This window comes from Psammomys obesus, unplaced genomic scaffold, assembly GCF_907164565.1.
Source record: "Psammomys obesus unplaced genomic scaffold, mPsaObe1.curated_primary_1811, whole genome shotgun sequence".
Taxonomy (NCBI): Eukaryota; Metazoa; Chordata; class Mammalia; order Rodentia; family Muridae; genus Psammomys; species Psammomys obesus.
The window spans coordinates 59,994,467-60,019,890 of NW_026585644.1; the positions used below are offsets into that span (position 1 = coordinate 59,994,467).

General features: G+C 40.0%; 1 protein-coding gene across 2 annotated transcripts in view; it reads right to left on the reverse strand.

Annotated features, from left to right (window-relative positions):
* Nipal2 (NIPA like domain containing 2) overlaps window positions 1-25,424 on the reverse strand; it is a 99,315-nt gene that overhangs the window by 45,211 nt on the left and 28,680 nt on the right. The window contains exons 2-4 of one of the 2 annotated variants that reach the window (XM_055620189.1): window positions 23,573-23,641; window positions 20,999-21,170; window positions 3,247-3,306 (exon numbers count right to left, since the gene is read on the reverse strand). In XM_055620189.1, coding sequence (XP_055476164.1) covers window positions 3,247-3,306; window positions 20,999-21,170; window positions 23,573-23,641 — 301 coding nt within the window. The remainder of the gene's footprint in view (window positions 1-3,246; window positions 3,307-20,998; window positions 21,171-23,572; window positions 23,642-25,424) is intronic. The other variant, XM_055620181.1, reaches the window with a different exon arrangement.

Below are 25,424 nucleotides of genomic sequence, written 5' to 3' on the forward strand. Positions count from 1 at the left end.
CTTATAACAGCAAGAGACACATTTTCTCAAGGCAAAAGTAATGAAGGCACAAGGAAAGTAGCATGTAAGTTAACCTATTAGCAAATGAGGTGGGGAAAGGCCTTCCCAGCGTGGAATTACCACATCTCAGACAATGATAATGTCATGCCATTGCTTGTTGAAGGAAAGACTACAGAATGAATGACTTGCCCCACTTTCTCATCTCTAACACTACATTAAAAGAATGTAGTAACAGCAACGTAATAGTGACATCTCCACTCAAAAAGCATTCAGTTAGAAAGGTAAACCAAACCAAAACAAAAACACAGACTAGAGCTGTGGGAAACCACTCAAGTAAGTGCCAACGGAGGTTTCCTCTGACTAGTTTGAGTGTGTGGTACTGGTTGTAGTAGTTATAAAAGTAATAGCTAACATTTTTGAGTACTTATATGACAAGCCTTGTTCAAAGAATTTTAATACACGCACTCATTTAATTCTGTGGGGTAGGTAATAGAATCTTACTTTTAAAGATGAGGAAATTGAGGCTTACAGAACTTGTTTAAATAACATCACACGTCACATGGCTTTAGAGGCATATCCTTGACCAAAGCCCCTGCTTTGTCAGGTTGCCATGGTCAGAGTGGAGCTCTGTCATTTGCCAATTATACAACTCTGGGAAAGTTCTTTAACCTCTCTGAGATGCAGATTTTGCTTCTAGAAATGGGTTATTCCCACATTTAAACAATATATTCCATGTAAAACACAGCATAGTACCTGGTTAAAAAAGGTTTAAGAGATGCTAGCTGTTATTACATACCCGTCAAAGGGTTACAGAAAGTAATGTGAGGCTTCATTTGATTTTGTTGTTTTCTTTTTAATTAATTTATTTATTTAAAATGACAGTTTATTCACTTTGTATCCCTGCTGTAGCCCCTCCCAACCCCAAAGTTCCTCCCTCTTCTCTTTTCATGCCCCTCCCCAAGTCCACTGATAAGGGATGTTCTCCTCCCCTTCCATCTGACCCTAGATTATGAGGTCTCCTCAGGACTGGCTGCATTGTCCTCCTGTGGCCTGGCAAGGCTGCTCCCCTCTGGGGGAATTTTGTTGTTTTCTTGATGTGTGGTGCTGGAGGTATTCCCATCCTTTGTGTAACATTTTTAGCATTATCTTCCGGAAAGCTCTTGGAAATGGTAGTGATCATAGTAATTGTGTCAATTATAGTAAGAGATATTTGTATTTCTAAAAATACGACTACACTGGCCACACAGAACACAGCAAAGCTGAATCCATGGGAGGAAGACTTAGTTTATGCTCTTAGGAATGTTCAGCTGATCTTAGATTTTAAGACACAATGAAGTCATCTGAACATGCTAGTGCTTCTATTTTTCCATTCTTCACAGTTAGGACTTTCACTTGCGTTCTCCCTAACTCTTTAGGAAACAGCTGCAATGCCTGTACTGCGTGAAGAACTTACTTTACTTTTCTATTCTTATTTTTTTTTTAAGTTAAAATTTTATTTACTTTATGCTTTAAACATCTTGGCTGCATGTGTATCTGTGCTCTACAAAACGGTATCAGATACCCTGGTTTTGGAGCTAGGGAAGGCTGTTGTGGGTGCTGGCACTTGAAACAGGGTCCTCCACAGAAGTGACAAGAGCTCTTAACTGCTGAGCCACCTGTTCACACTTTTGTGGTGGTTGGTTAGTTCCTGACCTGTGCCCTTCTCCATAGCACACATCTAGTCTATGCCAGTCCCATTAGAGCACCTCAAATGTCACTTCTGTCACTCTTCCCAGCCAGAGCTAGGAGTGCTTTCAAGTCAGGTGATTTTCCCATCAGGAAACATTTAGTAATGTCCAACAACAGCTCTTGTTCTAATTGTGAGTGTGTGAGAGGCATCTAGTAAGTAAAAGGATTACAGTTCTACAAGTGAAGATTTATTCATCACCTATGTCAGTAGGCCTGACTTCAGAAACAGTGTTTAAAATGCCCTCACCAGTATGTTACATATTATTATTTTTTATTTAAAAACATATTTATTTTCATATTTTATCATGGAAGATAAATAATTTGCAGTCAGGGTGCAACGTTTTAACTGTCAACTTGACAGTAGGTTGAATCACCCAGAAAGAGAGTTTCAGTGAGGGACTGTATAGATCAGGTTAGCCTGTGGGCAAGTCTGTGGAGGACTGTTTCCTTATACTTACTGGGAAAACCCAGCCTGGAAGCGGCCAATGACACCTGTGGGTTTGTGTCCCGACTGTGTGACAATGGAGAGAGTGAGTGGGGTGGCACCCAGGCATGCGTTCTTACTCGATGCTTTTAACTGTGGATGCGAACAGCTGCTTCAAGTCCCTGCTGCTATGACCTCCCTGCAGTGATGAGCTGTAACATGGATTTGTGAGCCAAGGAAACTGTCTCTCCCTTAAAGTTGTGTTTGTTGGGATATATATCTTAATCACAGCAACAGAAAGAAAACTAGAACAAGGATTCAATTATAATTATCTCTTTATTGCTAGTAGTCAAGACAATTTTATCAGTAATAGTCAAGCTAGGAAATCCTCTATTACCCATCCATATGAACTTATTAAATTGGGTAAATTTAGTCAGTAATCACACATTAACCACAAAAGATGTCAGATGTCAGATGAAAGGATTTGAAGTTTCCTTGTGACATTTGATAAATAAGAAAAATAATATAAAAGCTAACTTTTTAGTTTTTATAACCCAGCCATTGGTTGTCCTTATTTCTGATTTCATATGGATTTCCCAAATGATCCAATAAACTACAACATATAAAAAAGGATGTATAAAAATATGTTGGAAAAGATACAACCACACATGAATACATTTAGAGAAACATTTTAACCATGAAAAATTTGACAATGTTGACTAAAGATTCTACCAGAAAAATCAAACCAAAGTGAAAAGGAAAAAGTGAGGGCACTATCAAGACGTTATGCTCAAGGGAATCAGGATCAGGGGCCACAGGAGAAATGCTCAACATACCAACACTAGTATCACAACATTAGCAACAATAATACTGCAAAATAACAGTTTGTTCTAGCCAATGACACTAGCAGCAGATGTGATGAAACTGGAGGCTCTGTGTGAGCAGAGGCAGCGGCTCCCATACATGATGCTCACTCCTAAATGAGATCTGCATCCATTTCATTCATTTTTCTCTTTTTAAGTATGAAATTGTATATATAGTATTTATTTATTGATTAAGAGGCATGTGATTACATGAATTAAATGGTTACTCACCTAGTAAATCCGAGGCTCTCAAATTTTCTTTTAGAAATATAACAGAAATGATGGCACTACCTATAAAGAAAATTGCCATTAGTGGTGATTCCTATATAAAAACATGTTATTCAGTACAGTTTGAAAGACACGAAGCATTTCATGTCTGTGCCTCACTCCCTGTGTTCTGAGCTGTGGCTGTAAAAGTGATTTCTTCCATGATGGAAGAAGACAAACAGAAACGGACCAAGAACAATGTGCTCGGGGTAATGCCTGTATATGGGGAGGGTTTCATAAGCTTCCTGAGTGAATGTATGGGAAACAAGTGCAAGATGGAGGAAAGAAGAAAGGGGGTAGAAGGAGAGGAGAAGGGAGGAGAGGGGAGAAAAAAATAGAAGACAGAAAGTGCAGGAAAAGATAGAAAGTAAGCAAAAGCTAAAAGTTAAGAAAGCTGAGGGTGATTTAAAATTTACATAATAAAAATATACTCCATACTATTGCTCATCAATTCTCAGCATCCCCTCCAGTGCCTCCCAGTCCAGAGTTCCTCCTGGCTCTGTCTCCTTCATACAGCATGTCCAGCAGGCTGCTGGACCCAAGTCTGCATTGCATTGTCCTCTTCACCCTGTCACTGTCCCAGCTCAGGCTTAGGCCTCTGCTTAACAGTACAGTAGCACCTGTCTTGACATCTCACTTCTCGCTCTTTCTCCACACCAGCACCAGAGTAATCTCTCTAAAATACAAAGCTCATGTAAATTTGCAGTTTTACATCTGAGCTGCTGACTATGGCCTTCAATGACAGCTATGATTTCTCTCCTGTCACTTTTCTCACAGTGATCCTCAACTTCTCTTCTATTCTGTGCTTGTCCTTTCTAAAATACATAAATTCCCAGTTCCATCATGTGCTTTTATGTTCATGACTTCTACAAGTGCCCATTTTGTGGTCAACTCTGGACTCAAGATCACTTTTAGATCTAGACTAAGCTGAACATGCTACTTTTATGTTGGGAGAGTCTGTATGTAGTTTTTAATTTTATCTGGGATTTATTTTCTTGTCTTCATCCTTTTTTTTCTTACACTTCCAAGAGTGACTCACACTGGTGGACTCTTACAGCTGAGCCTGCTGCTGTGACCTCAGGGTCAAGTAGTAAGTTTCACATCTGAGTCGTTCCTCTTGTAGGCTCATTCCTTGATGAATTCAGGCATTGGAGAACTCAAAATAGCAATCATAAAAAAGAGATGTAGTATAATCTGAATTTAAAATTTTTATTAAAAATTTAGCTGAGCTTTTAAAAGTAATGTTTTCATAAAGGTACTACTGTTTAGAGAAAACTGCAGTTGATATGTTGATCAAACTAGAAAATACTTTCTTTGGTTAATATGGAAGCAGCAATTTGCTATGTCATTAAAAATTCTTTATTGAATAATTTTAATGTCTGTATAATGACCCATTAATGTAGATGCTACAGTTACATTTTGAATATGACTATGCCTGATGTTCTGGTGACTTATTTAAAACAAAATAACAATTTTATATCCAAGGTTTTCACTTTAAATAAGTTGAGATGTTCATATGATTCCCACCCCCAGATTCTCTCATTTGCATTGATCTTTGCTCTTGTATTATCTTCCTGGACAGGTTATGTATTTGAATGTAAGTTTCACAAAGAATAATCCAGGTGGAGAAATGTTTGCCAAGTCTATATTTAATTGGGCAGTTTGGTTCTAAAACATTAAAACAAGATTTTCTATAGACAAACAAATATGAATATTAAATTATCAAATTAAGTCTATTAAGAGTTGAATTTATGATATGAAAATATATTTAAAATTTCTATCCCAAGATAGGAATAATTCAAGAAATTTTAGAGAGGAACACCAGTGTCCTATGTTCAGAGCCTTAGAAAGGCATGAAGACCAGACCAACACCTTTACAAACTGAATCATATCACTGGCTTTTACAAAACTGGACAAATTATGTTTTCAACTGGAAAAGGGTAGACTAACAATACAAACAAGTGCTGTGTGGCTGCAGGAACACAGACCATGCACCTCATTACAGCAATCCTGGTGATGGGATTTCACAGCTGGGGTTGCAGTAAGGTGGACCCTGCATCCCACGAAGAGGGAAATGTAGAATAGTAGGGACACCTACCTAGTTCTAAACATCACACACGTGAAACTTCAGCCACAAGGAGCTTGTGTATTTGCTCTCTGATCTTCTGACAACACTCCCCAGCTCGAGCACACTGCTTCCCTGACATCAGAAAGGGCAGATTTCCTTTTCCTTTGTTTCTAAGCCATAGCTTCATAAATAATCTAATTTTCATATGGAAGTGGGGGAAATGTCACATGGTAAATAATTTCATTGCTTCAAGCCCAAAGGATGTGACTGTAATAAAGACGTAAAATACACAACATGACTGAGCTGTATCAACGGCCACAAGTTACCAGTTTCAGGAAACAAATACGCTCTTCTTCCTCTCTAAAAGCATTTAGAGCTCTAATGCACTTCTATACTTATCCATTTCTGAATGTTGTCTCTTCTGTTGTAAGGGAATATGAAATCTTTCCATCAAGGTAGTGTATGTATGTGTACATGCATGTGCACATATGTGCTACTCTTGTCTGTGCATGTGGAGGCCAGAGAGGCTGATGATTGGTATCTTCCTCTATGATTCTCCATCATATTTAAAAAAATAGTTATTTAGCCAGGCACGGTGGTGCACATCTGTAATCCCAGCACTCAGGGAGGCAGAAGCAGGCAGATCATTGAGTTCGAAGCCAGCCTGGTCTAAAAAGCCAGTCCAGGACAGCCAAGGCTACATAGAGAAACCCTATCTCAACAAACAAACAAACAAACAAACCAAAACCTAAAAGAATATTTATTTTAAATTGTGTGTACGTGTGATTTTATGTGATGCGTACAAGAGTGCAGATGCCTGCAGACATCAGCGGTGTCAGATCCCTTGAAGCTGGAGTTGCAGGTATTTGTTAGCTGCCTGATGTGGGTGCTGGGAAACCCAGTCAGGTTCTCGGCAAGAGCAACATGTGTGCTTCCTGCTCAGTACGTTTTTAAGCCCTCCACCTAACTCAACCTGGAGCTCGATGTTTCAGCTAGACAGCCGCCAGTGAGCCCGAGACCTGCTACCCTCCCTCACCTTTTATGTGGGGAAACGGATAGGCACCACCATATCTCCTTCATTGCTTTAGTGGGTGCTAGAGAGACCCTCTGCCAAGCTTTGACATAGAATAAAATATTTATTTAGTAAAGTAATAAAAATAATGTGTTACTATGATGAATTTACTTGTATACACAACTATGGGTGAAATATAAGCAAACTGACAGTGTCTGAGCAACAGCTAATGACATGACTTCCTAGTAGAGTAGAATATTTTTAAAATGAGCAAAATTAAACCAAAGTATTCCCATACATCTCTAACCAGAGACCTGCCCAGCTCAACTATTGTTTTTCCAATAACCACTGCCTCATGAACAGGGCCAATTTTATTGCTACAGCAAAATTTAATAATAAAAATTTGAAAGATCATAAAGATCACTAGTTTTTAAAAGCATCAACATAGCATGCCTGCACGTATGTGCCAGGTATAACTAAACTACAGCTATCATAAGGTCTTCCTTTAGCATGCACATTTAGGGTTGGAGGCTTGCTTGGGCAGAGGCTCATGACTTCTTTGCTACTTGACCCTCCAAGACACAGAATGATCATAGAAGTTGCTATTTAATTGCTAGGTATGTATCCAGGGGGAAAAAAAAGAGTGTAAACAAAACTAGGAACAAAATATATGCTTTGCAGGCACTCAATAGTTGCAGAGAGTTAACAATGCCCACTGTTCAGACATGTGGTTTTCCCAGGCAAAGCTCAATGTTTAAGGTCAATGAACTGCTCTTCTTGTCAAGTGGAAAGTGTTTATAGAACCGGCCAGCTCTGTCCCCAAGTTTATCAACTTCTGACAGTGGATGACAATGCTGCAGCTGCTCAGAGAATCATCTTATCTGGGGCCTGTATATAAAGTTTGCAAATGGGGTCTGATCTGAGCTGGGCTGTCTTCAGCTCCTCATTTCATTATTCTTAAGGAAATTCTCAGTTAGAAAGTGTAAGGCTGGTTCATGAAGATGCCATAGAGTAAGGAGTATTGGAATTAACCTAAAAGATTTTCCTGCTGTTTAGTGTTCAAAATGTCTCTGAGGGTGAAAATTAGAAGTCCTGTGGGGAGCTCTGGGCTGCCAGGCTGCAGAGGACATAGCAGGGCACTGGGCTGAGAGGATGAAACTTGGGTTCTAGCTTGTGTCTGTCAAGCTGTGGGAGAGCACACCCGCTAACACGCTGTCTTCATTCTGAGGCTGGGGAGACGAAGCACACATGCTTCCCGGTTGCCAGTGGCCCCCCTCTGTTTGCACATGATCCAGTAGTTTACGAGCACACAGATGAAGCCATGCTGTGTGCTGTTTAAAAGTGGCTTAACAAGTATGAAGGGAAAGCAGGAGAGAGGCTACCTGCTGTGTGTGATAACTGGGTTCTGTGGGGAAGGCATGACTGAACGTTCCAGGAGCAGTACACTGCCCTCTCCTTACTAACAGATAATGCAGGAATGCTCACCCGGAGGAAAAACCTCTCCCTTACTCTTTAGTAGTTAGTAAATGGCCACAAATACAACAATTCACAAAGCAGAGCAGACAAGCATAGGGAAAAGCCCCGCTTCATCAGTCATAACAGAAAGAAAGGCAAGGCCTAAAAGCAGGTGCCGCCGGCAAGGTGGGGCAGCAGCCATTTCCTGAGCCAGAGTGCTGACCCGGTGCATTCTCACCCTTCTATATCGTGGCCGGGCTGGAAAGCAGAAGAATCTATCTATGTAGAGAGTGAGCTCACGATCTTCTTGTGAACACTGAACTGTTCAGATTCTTTGACCTGTGTCTGGGAATCTGTCTTAAGGTAGTAATTAAAAAAACTGGAAAGAGACCCAACCTATCATTACAAAATTACTTTTCCAGGATTCAGTAGTAATGGATAGTCAATAAAATTATAACAAAAAGTATTTATACAGTAATATATTTAGAAATAAAAATATTCTTTGTATGATATAAAATATATAGATAATAATGGTGATTATTCCTTTTTGTGAAGATTTCTTTACAATATTTTCAAAGTTCTGTATGTATGTGTTTATGTGTGTGTCTGTGTATGGGTAGTGCACATGGGTGCAGGTGCCCTTGTACACCAGAGGTATTGGATGCCTCTGGAGCTGGAGTTACAGGCAATGGTTGTGAGTTGCCCAGTGTGGGTGCTGGGAACTGAACATGGGTCTTAGGCAAGAGCAGTATGTGGTTTTAACTTGAGCTATTTCTCCAGCCCAATGATGACTATTCTATGGAGAATTGTACATGGAACAATTACTCCTGGAGGCAGGCATTGCTCTAAATGAAGGTTAAGCTCATTACAGTGTCACACCGGCTCCAAAGACAGGCACAGAATCACTATTCTATGGAGAATTCTATTCTATGGACTATTCTATGGAGAACTCTACATGGAACAGTTACTCCTGGAGGCAAGCATTGCTCTAAATGAAGGTCAAGCTCATTACAGTGTCACACAGGCTCCAAAGACAGGCACAGAATCACACTACCCATGGTATCTATCTAAAAAAGTCAAGGCTGGGCACGGTGGCACACACCTATAGTTCTAAGACTCAGGGAAGCAGAGGCAGGAGGATCTCTGTGAGTTCAAGTCCAGCCTGGTCTACAAAGCCCAGGACAGCAAAGGCTACACAGAGAAACCCTGTCTCGAAAAACCAAAATAAATAAATAGTCAAAAGTAATACACCATGCACACAGAATTTCACTAGCTAGGAAGGATGTATTTTAGTATTCTTTGCACAATGTAGTGGTCACAGTTAATAACATCTACTGCGTATTTTTAAATGGTGAAATAGACCTTAAATGTTCTTTACAAATATATTGGTAAGCTGACTATTTGACTTGATCATTCTATAAAACATCATATTGTACTTATAAAGATATACAATTATTGTTCACCAATTAAAATATAATTAAAAATTAATTCAAGAGAGAAAATATACTAAAACATAAACCATTTTTTATAGGAGCTATGGTGGGGCAAAAGCTTTGATCAAGAATATTATCCATAAGGAGAAAGGATATAAAATCTTCTAATAATGCAAAATAGTGCATTCAAGGGAAGTTTATGTTTTAGCTTAGCTTTGAAGTTACAATGCTCTTTGGTCAGGCTGACTCTCAGCAACAATTACACCATAACATTTGTCTGTGAGTCATATGCTTTCTTTTGACCATGGCGAACCACTCAGGTTAGCGATCAAAATGAAGATTCATTCTGCTCAAAGTTGATATGAGACAAGCGACATGCATGCACGCACACACATACTGATTTAGACTTCTAATAAAAACATATGGTGCCAAAGCACATTTTGGGTGGCTTCAGCCAAACGTGGGATACTGCAAAGGCAGTCTCAGTAGTGGGTATGTACACTAGTGTGGGGCTCCCTGATTTACAGAGAAATGAACCTCAGGGTTTGGCTCCATTCTCCTCTTCTCTGAAACTGGGGCTCAGTGCAAAACTGGCTATTACTTTTTTTTCTTTATTAATTACACTTTATTCACTTTGTATCCCCCCTGTGGTTCTCTCCCTCCTCCCGTCCCAATCCCTCCCTTCCTCCACCCTCTGCATGCATGCCCCTCCCCAAGTCCACTGATACAGGAGGACTTCATTTCCTTCCTTCTGATCCTAGTCAATTAGATCTCATCAGGAGTAGCTGCACTGACTTCTTCTGTGGCCTGGTAATATTGCTTCTCCCGCAGGGAGAGGTAGTTAAAGAGCAGGCCAATCAGTTCATGTCAGAGACAGTCCCTGTTCCTATTACAATGGAACCCACTTGGATATTGAACTGCCATGGGCTACATCTGTACAGGGGTCTTAGGTTATCTCCATGCATAGTCCTTGGTTAGAATAACAGTCTCAGGAAAGACCCCTGTGCTCAGATTTTTTGGTTCTGTTGCTCTCCTTATGGAGTTCCTGTCCTCTCCAGATCTTTCTGTTTCCCACTTCTTTCCTAAGATTCCCTGCACTCTGCCCAAAGGTTGCCTGTAAGTCTTAGCATCTACATTGATAGTCTGCAGGGCAGAGCTTTTCAGAGATCCTTTGTGTCAGGCTCCTGACTTGTTCCCTCTTTTCTCCTTCTTCTGATGTCCAGCCTCTTTGCCTTTCTGGATAGGAATTGAGTATTTTAGCAAGAGTCCTCCCTCTTGATTAGTTTCTTTAGGTGTACAGATTTTAGTAGTTTATCCTATATTATATGTCTATATAAGTGAGTATATACCATGTGCATCTTTCTGCTTCTGGGATAGTTCACTCAGGATGATCTTTTCCAGATCCCACCACTTACCTGCAAATTTCATGATTTCCTTGATTTTTATTGCTAAGTAATATTCCATTGTGTAGATATGCCACAATTTGTGCATCCATTCCTCCACTGAGGGGCATCTGGGCTGTTTCCAGCTTCTAGCTATTACAAATAAAGCTGCTACAAACATGGTTGAGCAAATGTCCTTATTGTGTACTTGAGAATCTTTTGGATATATGCCTAGGAGTGGTATAGCTGGATCTTAAGGAAGCGCTATTCCTAGTTGTCTGAGAAAGCGCCAAATTGCTTTCCAGAGTGGTTGTACAAGTTTACATTCCCACCAGCAGTGGAGGAGAGTTCCCCTTTCTCCACAACATCCCCAGCATGTGTTGTCACTTGAGTTTTTTTTTTTATCTTAGCCATTCTGATGGGTGTAAGGTGAAATCTTAGGGTCATTTTGATTTGCAATTCCCTGATGGCTAATGAGGTTGAGCATTTCTTTAAGTGTTTCTATGCCATTCGATATTCCTCTGCAGAAAATTCTCTGTTTAGCTCTGTATCCCATTTTTTTAATTGGATTACTTGATTTTTTGCTGTTTATATATACTGGATATTAGCCCTCTGTCACATATAGGGTTGGTGAAGATCCTTTCCCAATCTGTAGGCTGTCGTTTTGTTCTGAGGACAGTGTCCTTTGCTTTATAGAAGCTTTTCAGTTTCATGAGGTCCCATTTATTGATTGTTGATCTTAGAGCCTGTGCTGTTGGTGTTCTGTTCAGGAAGTTGTCTCCTGTGCCAATTAGTTCAAGGCTCTTCCTCACTTTTTCTTCTAAGTGGTTTAGTGTGTCTGGTTTTATGTTGAGGTCTTTGATGCACTTGGACTTTAGTTTTGTGCAGGGTGATAAGTATGGATCTATGCATTTTTCTACATGTAGACTTAAAACTGGCTATTATTATGGAATTTATTTAGTATAATGTGGTCAAGAGCTGTGTTCTAAGATTCATGAAACATCAGGATGGAAAGGCAAGGGTGAGGAAGAGAGGGAGAACAGGAGGGGAAGGGAGGAATAGGGGAAGAAAGGAAAGGGAGAAGGAAGACGGAAAGGAGAGAGGTATACAACGATTTAAGTTATACAACGATTTAAGTTTATTTCTGTAATTAAGCACAAACCTTCATTAACAGTTAACCTCAAAGGAAATTTTCACATACTAGTTTAGATCTTTGTGTTTTTATAATAGGTAAACAAGGGGCTCGAGAGATGGCTCGGTGGTGAAGAGCACACGCTCTTGCAGAGGGCCTGTGTTCAGTTCTCAGTACCCCACTGTGGTCCACATGGCGTGTGACTGTTGCGGACCCTGACTCCCTGACTTAAGGGTCTCTTTGTGTTGTATAGATACATGTGCAGGCAAACGCTCACAGACATGAAATAAAAATAAGGAAATCTTTAAAAACGAAAAAGGAGTAAAAATGACTGTTCCTTTTTAAATATATAACACTAAGATATTCGTGTCCTTGTAGCTTAAACTATTTTCCTTCCATAATTTTTTTTAACTAAAAGTTTAATAGTAAGAACCTTCAAAAACTACCCAGATGTGCATGGCAGGATTAATTTTTAATGATTTTGGTCAGTTTTACTTCTTTTCGTCCATTTTTAACCCTTTATTTTCACTTTTACTTTGGTGGTGCCAGGAGAACCAGGGAGGGCCTCATGTGTGCTAGGCAGTTACTCTGCCCCAACCTATACCCACAATTTTTAAAAGATAAGCGTAGCCTAAAGTTCACACACACTCACACACCCCCTTTTAAACACTGTCCAAAGGCTATAAATCCTAGTACCTAAAGGTGTTAGGTAATTTTAAAGGCGAAAGAACAAGGGCTGTTGGGCTGTGGTGGTGAAGGGGTGGCTGTAGTGCGGTGCGGGGTGAATTGTGGGGATGGTGACTGGGTAAGGGGGTGGGGCTGTCTGTAATGATGAGTAGTAGTGGCGATGAGAAACTACACAAGATCCATGAAAGAGTCCACTCATGATTCAACCTAGCTAACTGCAAGTCCAGTATTACCACATTGGATTTTTAAAGAATAGTTTGTGTGACATGGTCAAATTTTAAGCATAGGGACATCAATTCATCTCCTTTAAAAGCACTGTCTGAGTCAAACAACACAAAGCACTGGCCAGCTGTAGCAACAGGTGCCAATATTGAAAATACTGGTCTACAGATCCTAGCCTAGGCTACAAGCGAGAAGTTCATCAATTTCAATTCGTAGAAAATCTATGTGTTGATACTAAGAGAAAGCAGAAGGCAAAAACAATAATGAAAATTCCTTTGTTAAAGAAATCTCAAACTCTATGCATGAAAAGAACAAATTGACATAATAACACTACAAACAGACTCTAACAAGTAAATGCTTGGCTGTGGTTTCTGGCCACTGTATGGTGGCTTTATTGCATTGCTAGAAAGCAAACCACCAGAACACTTCCCTGCCAGCCACAATCGGGTCTCACTCCTGTGGACACAGTGAGTGTGCTCACAGGCTCAGTCGGCTCCAGCCATATCGAGGTACTGCTCTATAATCATCATTCCCCACTAGTACAATTTTTAGAAAGAAAAACAAAACAAAACGTCAATTGCAATGTATTTCAGAGTTCGGATTTGAAACTTTGAGGATGCGACAGTTTGAAAAACGTTTTCTTATGCAGAGAAAAGTTGTTCTATCATCTATGCTGGTAGGAATGAAAGTGTCAAGAAACTCATTTTGATGAAAATAGTTCTATTTTATTTATTGAGGATAAGAAAGACATAACAATTGCTCAATGGTGGTTTGAATAATTCTAGATAAGGAATTTACTTTGATTAAGAACAATAATCCCTTCTTTTCTACATTTTTCTTGGCATGAATTAATGACTAGACCTGAAAACCCACCCCCACTGCCAAAATAAATAAAAAGGTAAAAATACTATCACTGATAACATTAATTCTGTATTATAAGTTTAATAGCTCATTATTTCACCATCAGCAATTTGTCTAGACATAGTTTGTGGCTTTCTCAAAAAAATAAAGATGGGTGGAAAACATGTTTCAAATAAAGCTTTAGAATTCAGCAATGCTTTCTGCTTGAGAGTGTATGAGCAGATATAAAATTAAAACATCAGAGCTTTAGTCCACACGGTTTATATAAGCTGGGTTTTAGACAAATGTGCTGACGAAAAAAAATGCAAGCCATGTGGAAAAGAGGTCTTTTCTACATATTCCAAGCACTAAAACCAACACCCATGTGAAATGCTGTCACAGACAGCCATCACAAACATCTTCAGGCTACGACAAGTTGATTACATTAGCACATGGCTTGTTCCAAAGGGCGGAGACTCTGTGGCACCAAGATTTGTACAAGACTACATGTCACATGCTTATTGGTCTGCTTGTGTTTCCTCCCTTTTGTTTCTGATAAAGGTCTTGACTGACTTCTCTTGAATTCCAAACAACCCCTGTAGGGCTACAGGCTACACTCTGATCATCCTCTAACGGACTGCAGACACAGTTTGGTCAGGCTTCTTAAAAGCTCCCGAGTCACACACGGGACAACAAGAGATCCCATGGCAGAGGTGAAGGGTTCCAATCAATTCCAACAGACAGCTTATGACAGGACCAGGCACAGGTCTGACTCTCACTGCCCTCTTAGTTCTAGTTCCCGCCTTAATCCTAATCAGTTGGGCAACAGGGTAACTCGTTTTAATTTCTGACAAAGTTATTCTGGGCCAATTGAGAGCTTGCTGCTACTTCTTTGTTCACTACAAAATTCCAAGTATTTGATTTCATATGATGCTTTCTAAATTCAATCCATCTCCTACTTCTCTTCACCTTACCTATGATTAAGAATGGTGTTAAGTTTATATATCTCACACAGCACCTGACATGGATACTCATTCAGTTTGTTTCTTCCTTTTAACTGTGTATCATCCAAAACCTCTCTTAGGCTGGAAATCAGTATGCTGGTAAGCACGGAATTGTTGGTGCTTCCCACTGCCTCTCTGAAGCCTGGGATCAGTTTCCTTCCACACCCTCCACATATGCCCTGGATTAATTGATTTTATACTGAGTGAGGTTCCCCATGCATCTCCTTATTTCCACATAACCTCAACTTATTTTTAACCATCTCTAAATCTACATGTAGCATAGAACTTAGATAAAGGTATAAAATAGACAACAATTAAGAGTGGGGCCATATTGTATAGATGCATGAATGGTCTGATTCATCCCATCTGGGATAGGCTTAGGAACTTCCAAGCATTCACAGGAGTGAATATTCTCGAGTTTCTTGTGGTAAACCATCGCATAACATCAGAAATTGAACTCTTAGGTTGGAGAAAGGGTAATTAAGAGTATATATGGTTTTTGCAGAGGACCTGAGTTTTGTTCCCTCACCAATGTGGATGTATCTCTCTCTCTCTCTCTGTGTGTGTGTGTGTGTGTGTGTGTGTGTGTGATGGATGCTCACAACCAAGTGTAACTCCAGTGTCAGGCAATCTGATGCCTCTGGCCTCTGTAGGCACTTGTACATACCCATTCTCTTCCCCTCTATAAATTAAAATAAATCTTAAAATTAAAAATAAAGGAATCGATTTGGTTTTTAAAGAACTGATGCCCATTTTATCAGTTCATCATCAAATCCAGACCAATTCTGCAGGCTGTGCTGTGTGAGTTTCTTGTGTCATGCTCTCTCAGATGATAAGCAATGAGACATAGTCCCCAATCTCCTGGGTCTCAGCTGAATAATGAAGTAGACACTTGGGTCATTGTGAATATGCAGAACACTGTTGAAGGGCAAGTGTGGATCAGGCCATTGTTCACAGCCGTGCAGTTGGATAGGCTGCACAGTGCACAAAGACGCCATATGTATTTTCCTTAGGATGGTCACAAAATTTACAATGGACGGAAATAAAATATCATATGAAGAGGCCATCTTCTCCTAATTCACAAAATTCCACCATGTAATTGAGAAGTGGGTCTGTGTAGAATGCAAAGAGAGTAGAGAACTGGATTGCTTAACTCAGTTTACAAGACAGGAAAGGCCTCCTGAGGAAGAAGGGTTAGCCCAGACAAGAAGGATTAGCAGGTCAAAAATTTATTAAAACTCCACAGTATAGAATTTCTTTCTTTCTCTTTTCCTCTCTTCCTTCCTTCCTCCCTTCCTTCCTTTCTTCCTTCCTTCTTTCCTCCCTCCCTTCCTTCTTCTCTTCCTTCCTCTCTTCCTCCCTTCCTCTCTTCCTTACTCCTTCCCTTCCTTCCTTCCTCCCTCCCTACCTTCCTTCTTCCTTCTTCTCTTCCTCCCTCCCTTCCTTCCTTCCTTCCTTCCTTCCTTCCTTCTTCCCTCCCTCCCTTCCTCCCTTCCTTCCTTCTCCTCCTCCTCCTCCTCCCCTTCCTTCCTTCCTTCCTTCCTTCCTTCCTTCCTTCCTTCCTTCCTCTCTTCCTCCCTTCCTCAGGTATCATTTTTAAGGCTCCACCTACCTTTTCTTTGAGACAGGGTCTCTTCCCAGCCTAGAACTCACCATCTGGCCCCAGGGATCCACCAATCTTTCCAATGATTGCATTACAAATACACCACCCTGCTGAGCTTGCTTACTTGTTTCCTTCCTTCCTTTCCATCTTCCTTGTTTCCTTCCTTCCTCCCTTCCTGGGGCTCAGGGGGTTGAACTCATCTCCTGATTGAGATATTGCACCAGCTACCTACCTAGCATGCCTTTTTAATGGATTTCTGGTACAATAATGGTTTCTAAAAATATCAAGTGATAGTTGGAGATGAAAAACAAATCTGCCCTACTTCCTTAATACTTAATGTACAGGCACCAGAACTACTATGAACAGAAAGCAGGAAGAGGCAAGCTACACATTTAAAGAGCAATGCTTTCTTCATCACAAACTCCCTTTAGCTCTTCCTCCCCTTTTTCTTCCCACCATGATTTTTGTCTTGCTTTGTCTTTTTTTAAAAAAATAATTTTTATTTCTTTCCTTGAGAATTTCTAACAATATACTTCTATCATATTCATTCTCCTAGACCCCTTCCCACCTCTCACTACTCCACAATTTTATGACCTCTTTTTTAAATAGTCCATAAACGCCAATCCGTGCCCACATTCTACTGGGCGTGGCTTACCAGAGGCCACATACTTAAATAAAACTGATTCTTTCTCTCACAGATGCCATTAACTATCAACGGCACCTCAGCTGGGGGATGGGAACACACTAGAATGCTGACTGGCTTGACCTTATGCAGGTCTTGTGTAGGCAGCCACAGGTGCTATGAGTCATGACTGGAACAGTACTACTGTGTCTGGAAGACACCATTTTATACCGGTTTACTCTGGTTCTCTCTAACCTTTGGCTCTTAAAATCTTTCTGCTCCCTCTTCCAAGATGGCCCTGAGCCTTGTGGAGGAATGCCTTTTATTTATTAAGGAAGGGTCTTAGTGTGTAGCAGTGGCTGGCCTTGTTCTTATTACATAGCTCAGGGCAGCCTTGAGTTAGTGGCAATCCCCCTGCCTCAGACTCCTGAGTGCTGTATGACAGGTGTGTGCCTGCACACAGGGCCCTGAATCTGTTTTATAAAATGTGCTTTGTCTCGATTTGTTATTTAGAAATTCTAGAAAAAATTTTAAAACATGTTCACAAGAAGCATGTGGAGGAGTTGAAGGGTAATTGCTGCTTCATGGATGAACAAATGAACTGAGAGGATTCTACTTTTTGCTCCTTGCAAATTAACCACTGCATGGATAAGAACAATGCAAAGCACTCCTGAAATTGGCTCAACCGTTAGAGCAAGGAACAAACTCCATTATAAAGAATACTGTACTTTGCTCCTATGTAATGGTAATAATAATTGTAAGCACAGTGACAGCAGCTAGTGCTTCGTGTCAGACTGTGCTCTTAGGTAGTTAAGTCACTTAGGTCTTCACAAGCACCTCTGAAATGCAACTGTTTTTTGCTGACATTTTACAGATTGCTGATCTGAGGCATAAAAATGATTTAAATTATATGCATGAGGATGCAGAGCTGGCCAGGGGCAGGAGTGAGACCCAAGCTTGCAGTGTGTTCCCAGAGCTGTGGTCATGACTGTCCTCCTGGCTGGTTTACTGGAGCACTAGCCAGCCTAGGCTCTGATGAAGTTAGAAGCCCATGAACTTCCTAGGAGAAACACCAAAACAAACAGACATCCAGAATTAATTAATCTGCAGCACAGCTAGCAATTTAGTCAGAATCAGCTTTAGGAACTGAATTGTCTATGGAGAATGAAAGTGACACAAAGGCCTGGGTACGGGAACATGAAGGCTCTTCCCCCACTGCGAAATGTCTACTGCTTAGAATGGGGGGAGGGGTTATTTAGGCTGAATCTTTAGAAGCTTGGGGTGTTTGTGAGAAGCACCTCAAGGGTTTTCTGCAGAAACTAGCTTTTTAAGGTACTCTACATAAAGGCGCCTATGGCCACTGGGTTCTGGAGACTGTTTACTTATCTTCAAGATACATAATGGCTTATGCCCCATGGAACTTTCTACCTCCCAAACTTCAGATACCTGTGTGACTACGAAATTCTTTATAAAACTTTCTATAAAATTTATTTATTTGCAAATGTATGACAGTCAGAGCACTGGCTAAAGGAGTCAGCTCTCTCCTTCCAGGGATGGGATTATAAATACATTACCATGCCAACACACACACACAAACATATGCACATACATACCACACAGATACACACACACACAAATTTAAAAGCAAAAGACAGAAGAAAAATAAAAAAGTATGTACTATCCATGTAAAATTCTAGCATATGCTATGTTTTTTTTTTCAAATTCAAAGGGAAATTTCATTCCTTTCTTAAAGTTCCCATGGAGAAAAGGTGAGGAAACTTGGGCAGAGAAAAGTCTGGAAGTGTCTTCTTGTATGCACACATGGCTGTTTGTTTTGAGAACTGTTTTGACCATCCCTGAAGTCTCTAGCATCATGGTCTGTTGTTCAGGGGAAATCTTTCTTTCCTTGCAGCCCTGCACCATCCACACACTTCACCTGCAGCTCTAGAGAGCCGTGGAACAGTGTTTATGAACATATATTGCTGTGTGTAAAGGTTGCAGAAGAAATGACTTGTATCTGAGGCTGTAAACTCACTTCTTTTGATAGCTTTAACTGGTCAGAAAGGAGGTAGCTGAAAATGTTCACCAGTAGAAACACCAAGACTAAGGACACACAAAGAACAGTGGCCTCCATTATTATGAAAAGTTCATCCATACAGGCAGAGGGAGCAGTGCAGAGCAGGGCGGGGGGGGGGGGGGGGGGGGGGGGGAAGGGCACACTAAATGGCAGGGTGGAAAGTTTAAGTTCCTAGGTTTTTCCTTCTCTCTTTATTTGTTTCCCCCTCAAGACAGGGTTTCTCTGTGCAGCCCTGGCTATTGTTGAACTCACAGAGATCCACCTGCCTCTGCCTCCCGAGTGGTGGGATTAAAGGTGTGTGCCATCACTGCTTGGCTCAAGTTCCTAGTTATTAATGAGAGCTTTGAGAAAGCATAATGACATAAAAAGATTCACAGCTTCCTTGAGGGTCTTTGAGGGTTGTCACTGCCCACTCCTGGCAACTTGGGAATTTCATCTTAATCTCTCTTCTACAACAATTTTGCAATAGCTAGGAGAACATGAGGTAAACAGAGAAAATATATGTAAATACATTGTTCTCCTCTGGGTATCTACTGACACCGCTCATTCGCTCTTTCCTCAGATATTTCATGGGGAGAGAGCATAAGGCAGAAAGAAACAGTGAAGTGGAGAGATGCTCAATCTGAAGGGAAGTGCTGCACTTCAGGAAACCGCAAAGACCTACGTCCCATGGCGACAGCCAACAAGAACTCCTACCTGTTATTTCTTAGACACCGAGAAGGGAAAGTCTAGAATATCTATGGATATTCAATAAAATAGGAGACATACTCAACTTACTTATTTTATTGGGATGTTACAAATGGTAAATGACTGTAGAAACCTTGCCTCCCCAGTATCAGTTTGTGGAATTTTTTATATGTGTATGTATACATGGTGTGTGCATGTGTGTCCACATGTGTGCAGCTCCGGCACGCTGTGTGTGTATGTGTAAAGGCCTGAGCACAATGCAGGCGTTTCCTCTATTTCTGCCAACCTTAGTTTCTTAAGACCAAGTCCCTCAATGGACCTGTGTCAGTGTCAGCTAGACTGGCTGACCACTGTGTCCTTGGGATCACTGTCTCGGTCCCATCTGTGCTGAGCTTACAGGCAAGTACTGCTCTACCTTGCTTTACATGGGTCTTGGGCTCCAAACTCGGGTTCCTCATGCTTGTGAGGCAGGCATGCATTTTTAGCCCCAGAACCATCTTTCCAGGCCTCAGTAAGGGGGTTCAACTGTTTCTAGGAAGTGAAATAAGCATTCTTTATTTCCATATATTTACTAGAATATAACCTTACTATACTATCTTATTATTTACTATATATTAGCTATAATATTTAATACAATATAATCTCAAAAATTTGAAAAGTGAAGAAAAGAAGAGGCTTCCAAAAGAAAACAGAATTCTGTCTGAATACACATCAGTTTAAGCTACACTTTCTTTAGAGTGCCACATCATGTTTTGGAGAAATATGAAGCTTGGGTATGTGAACACATGATGTGCTTGGTCTAGTCATTCACAATGACTACAAGTTGTTTCTATTTCAATGAAGATTCTAAATTCAGAGAGATTTAGAAATATGGTGTTTCCATAGCAGCAGATAAAGAACAAAACTTTAAGAATGTTTTATTAGTTTTTAGCAAGGCTTATAGAATTTATCCTCCTTGTTAGCAGTAATTTTTGTTCTTTTAAAAAAAACACCTCATTTTACTCATCTCTAAGTGTACTTAGTCATATGAATTTTGAAGTAGGTAATTGTGACATGACTATAAACTGTATAATCTGAAGGTAATGCAGAATGATTAATATTTAATTTTTAATGTTAAAGAGAGGCTAAACTTGGCTTCAAGATCAGACGGCAGTGATCCAACTACATGTGTTGTATAATGGTTTTAGACTATAAATGGTTTTAGATAATCCATTAGTGATCAAAACACAGTATAACACTTAAAGTGACAAAATTTAATTGATTAAGATTCAGATGTTGAGACTATAGCCTTTAGATGTAAATGGAACAGCTACAGAATGCATATTTCTATATTTTAGTGTGGTGGTGTGGCAGGACGTAAGAGATTAGAACTGTAATCCTATGTTAACATGCTCAGAAAACCAGGAAGAAGACATTCTTCTGTGTTGCGTTTTTTATCAATTACTCTAATTTATGAACATTTTATTTGCCAAAATAGGGGTCAGTGGCCCACCTGTAACTGACACACACCCCAGCGGTGCGATCAGCGTGATGGGAGCAACTCCATAGGCAGCAAAGTTGCCTGTTTCCCCTATGGCCATCAGCAGGGCTCCACTCCACCACAGCACACTCTTAAAGCAAGGCTCTGGCTGCTCCTTCTGGGCCAAATGAAGATGAGAATATTTCTGGAAGCAAATCAGAATATAAGTAGAAAACATTTTCTTTCTTTTTTTTTTTTTGTGTTTGTTTGTCGGGTTTTCTATTTTATTTTGAGAAAGAGGTAAGTAAATTGATAGTTCAAAACTGAGAACATGGTACATTACTCCTTGGGCATTAGACTCCAAAACCAAAGATGAAACAACCTATAAGCTTCAATGAAAACAGAGTTAAGTATATATATATTTTTAAATCAAGGAGTGAAAAAGAAACTACTATTGGTTTTTTTTTTAGAATTTTTTTTAAATTTTTTATTAATTACACTTTATTCATTTTGTATCCCCCATAAGCCCCTCCCTCCTCCCCTGCCGATCCCACCCTCCCTCCCCTTTCTGCATGCATGCCACTCCCCAAGTCCACTGATAGGGGAGGTTCTCCTCTTCTTTCTGATCTTAGTCTATCAGTTCTCATCAAAAGTGGCTGCATTGTCCTCTACTGTGGCCTGGTAAGGCTGCTCCCCCCTCAGGGGGAGGTGATCAACGAGCAGGCCAATCAGATTATGTCAGAGGCAGTCCCTCTTCCCATTACTATGGAACCCACTTGGACACTGAACTGCCATGGGCTACACCTGTGCAGGGGTTCCAGGTCATCTCCACGAGCAGGCCTTGGTTGGATTATGATTTTCTGGGAAGTTCCCTGTGTTCAAATTATCTTGTTCTGTTGCTCTCCTTGTGGAGTTCCCGTTCCCTCCAGCTCTTACTATTTCCCACTTCTTACATACAATTCCATTCACTCTGCCCATCAGTTGGCCATCAGGCTCAGCATCTGCTTTGACAGTCTATACTGCAGAAGCTTTCAGAGGCCCTCTGTGGCAGGTTTCAAGGTTAGTAGAAAACATTTTCATCCACTGAAAACTTGCTGTCAAATTTCATTTTATTTTTTGAGGCAGATTCTCACCATGTAGCCCTGGTTGGCCTGGCACTCAACAGGTAGGCCAGGCTGGCTTCAAACTTTCCGAGATCCCTCTGCCTCTGCCTCCTCAGTGCTGGGATGAAAGGCGTGTGCCACCAAGCCCCACTTCCTTTGAGAGTTTTGATCTCATGAACTTACATCAGGGCTTTCTAATTTATTTGCAGACTATTATGGCTTTCTGTTTGTCCCAAGTATAATAATAGCAGAAACAATTCATTTTTATAGCATTCTCTAGTTTGTAAGGTTTTTTAATAAAGAACACTGTTTTTTTTTCCCCTTAAAATAACTCTGTAAAATATATATCATCTAAAAGTAAGTATCTTATGGAGGGAAGGCGCTTTTAGAGCCAACCAGCTCTTTTTCAGTTTAAAATAGTTCGAGATTCCAAGAGAAACATTAACAAAATAAAAGCAGTGAAGTATGAAAGAGGGTGCTTTTAGAAGGGACTGAAGCATTTGCCACAATTAATATAGCAGGGCAGAATGCAAGTGGCTGGGAATTATGGCAGGCAGACTCATTCATATATGGTTTGAATATTCCTTTGTATTTAAAATATAAACGCAAAATGCTAAGGGTACAGTTCAGTGGGCGAGTACTTCAGGAACCTATACCAGGCTCTGGGTTTCATCCCTAGCACTGTAAAGCAAAGCATATCCACGAATTCCTGAAAAACTCATTAAGTACACTTTCCCTAGATTTTATGGTAACTGAGCATATTTTCTTCTAAGACTGGTCCAGATTATCTAAAAAAAAAAAAATAATAATAACTAGAGATCTCAAGAAAGCACGGAACATGAAATAACTTAAAGTCCTGTGGCTGGAGGTGTGGGTCAGTGGAGTGCTAACCCAGCGTGCACAAGGCCCCACTTTTCCTCCCTAGTATCAGAAAGCAACAGCAGTAACAACAAAAGAACTAGATCAGGAACACCTTTCTAAGGATAGCAAAAAGTTTGTGGGCCAAAAAGCAAATATTTTAGCATTCTGAAATCTGTATAAAATATGAACAAAATTAAAATACAAGTAGAACAGAGTAGAATAAAACATTTTCAATAATACTATAATAAATGTTCAAGGAGATATTTTGATATTCAGACTTATTTTAATTCAGTAGCTTCAGAAACTATATTGGTTTGATTCTGTTTCAAACTGACTTATTAAATGATTTAAAATTTAGACTGAATTTCTGGTTTGGTTTAAAATTCATAATTCATTCCTTTTTAATTTAGCAGCAGCAATCCTTTCAGGCTTATAATTCACGCTTCAGTTGAAGTTCCTACTGTATATCCTACATTCTTCAAGACCTGTAGTTCTACAGTTGGATCACAAAATGCATTTACTTTTTTACTTCTTTTTTTAGTGAGAAAAGGAAAATGTTGCAGAAGGAAAAGTGATCTGACCTGTGACAGGTGTACAGCATTTCCAGATCAAACTACAACCAGAAAAGTAGAGTTTTTCTTACCTGGATATTTAGGGAAATGCTGATAACCAGGTTTCCTAAAATAGCCAGCAAAACTCCAAAAAGATGAATCTGTAAAAGGAAAGATTTTCTGTAAATGGCATTAGGTGGTGAAATGGGGTAGGCTGATTGATTGATTGATTGATTGATTAATTAATTAATTAATTGAGTTACGCATCCTGCTCAGATTTGTGTCACATACATTTGCCAAACCTACTGTGGGAATACTACTTGATTAAAGTGAGAAAGTAGAGACAGATACCAGCTTTTAGAAACTGGGTGAGGCCAGTGAGATGGCTCAATGAGTAAGAACATGGGCCGCACATCCTAATCCTCTGTATTTGATCCAGAGAACCCACAGCAAAAAGAAACCCAGCTCCTGAAAGCTGCTCTCAGACCTTCACACACATGTTGCCAATGCATGTATGGATGCATGTATGTACACATGCCACACACACAAACATACCACACACATACACACGCACACACACATATGAATAAAAATAAAAACAGTTTTAACTAGGTCATGGCCAGGTGTGGTGGTTCATGCTGGCAATATGAGTATGAAGGAGGCAGAGGTGGATGGAGTAGGCAAGAGGGCCCTGAGCTCGGTCTGAGCTACATAGTGAGATCCTATTTTAGAGAGAAAGTAACTCAGTGCTTTACTAGATATCCTAGGCATTTTTCTGCCCCAGTTGCTAAAGCAAAGAGCCACCAGACTCTGACTTTTCCATGAAGATGCTTCTGACTGATGTCATTCTTTTCATTTTCTTTCCTCTTAATATACTCAGAAGAACTGAAGTATGAACAGTTACAGGACTTGGAGTCAAATAAAAATCTGAGACACAGATCTGTTATTTTCTGATTGGGTAACCTTTCCTGGCCTCAGTAAAAAGGAGAGATGTTTTGGTGAACATTTTACCTCTAGAGTGTCCCCTAGACAGGCTGCATTTCCTGCCACTCCTCTGGCTACAGGCTACCATGTTTCCTTTTGAGTTTGTTTCTCTTAGCATGTAAATAATTTTTTTCAGTGACTATTTCATTTTTGTATATCTTCTTTGGAAGATAACAGAATAAGACAGACTTGGAGAAAGAAGAGACTGAGAAAATAGATGCTAAATTAAAGGCTACAGAACAGAGGTTGGAGGAATCTTTGAACCAAAACAGGGAATCTTCAGAGAAACAAAATCTGCAACTTACAGTAACACCAAAAAAGGTAGTGCCAGCTGAGGAAAAGCCATAAAAGCCTGAAGAAATTGCAGAATGGAAGCCCATTGAGATGCTGGGTAGAAAGTCTTCAGCTATAGGCCATCATGGTCAGATTGGGTTTTTGTGTGTATTGTGAAGGTCCAATTACTGGATGAAGGTCTATATGTTGAAGTAGAAATGCAGATCCTGTTTAGTGCTGTCTTGGAACAAGGTCATACAAGCTTGTGTGCTCCATTTTACAGAGTTTAGAGAACTGAAATATGCCAAAGGTTCATATTCAGAATTCCAATGGGCTTTTGCTTTAAATTCTGGAGAGCATGATTCTAAGGTTACACATTTGTTAAGAGATTATGCCTCTACAAATTGGGGCTGATGGTGTTTCAGCATGTGTATCCATTGGAATACAACATTTTTAAAAGACATTATGACATGAAACCTGTCACAGATATAAGTCATAATACTATAGGTCAAACAATTATGAAAAGATCTACCAATAATTTTTTAAAGGTGGTCATAAAACAGAAGGGAAATATAATATCTCCCCCCAAATAGTGATTTATTTATCAATAAATGATTTATTGGATTTAAAAATTTTTTTTAAATGAGACAAGTAGCATACCTGCTAAGATATACTGTATTTTAGAAA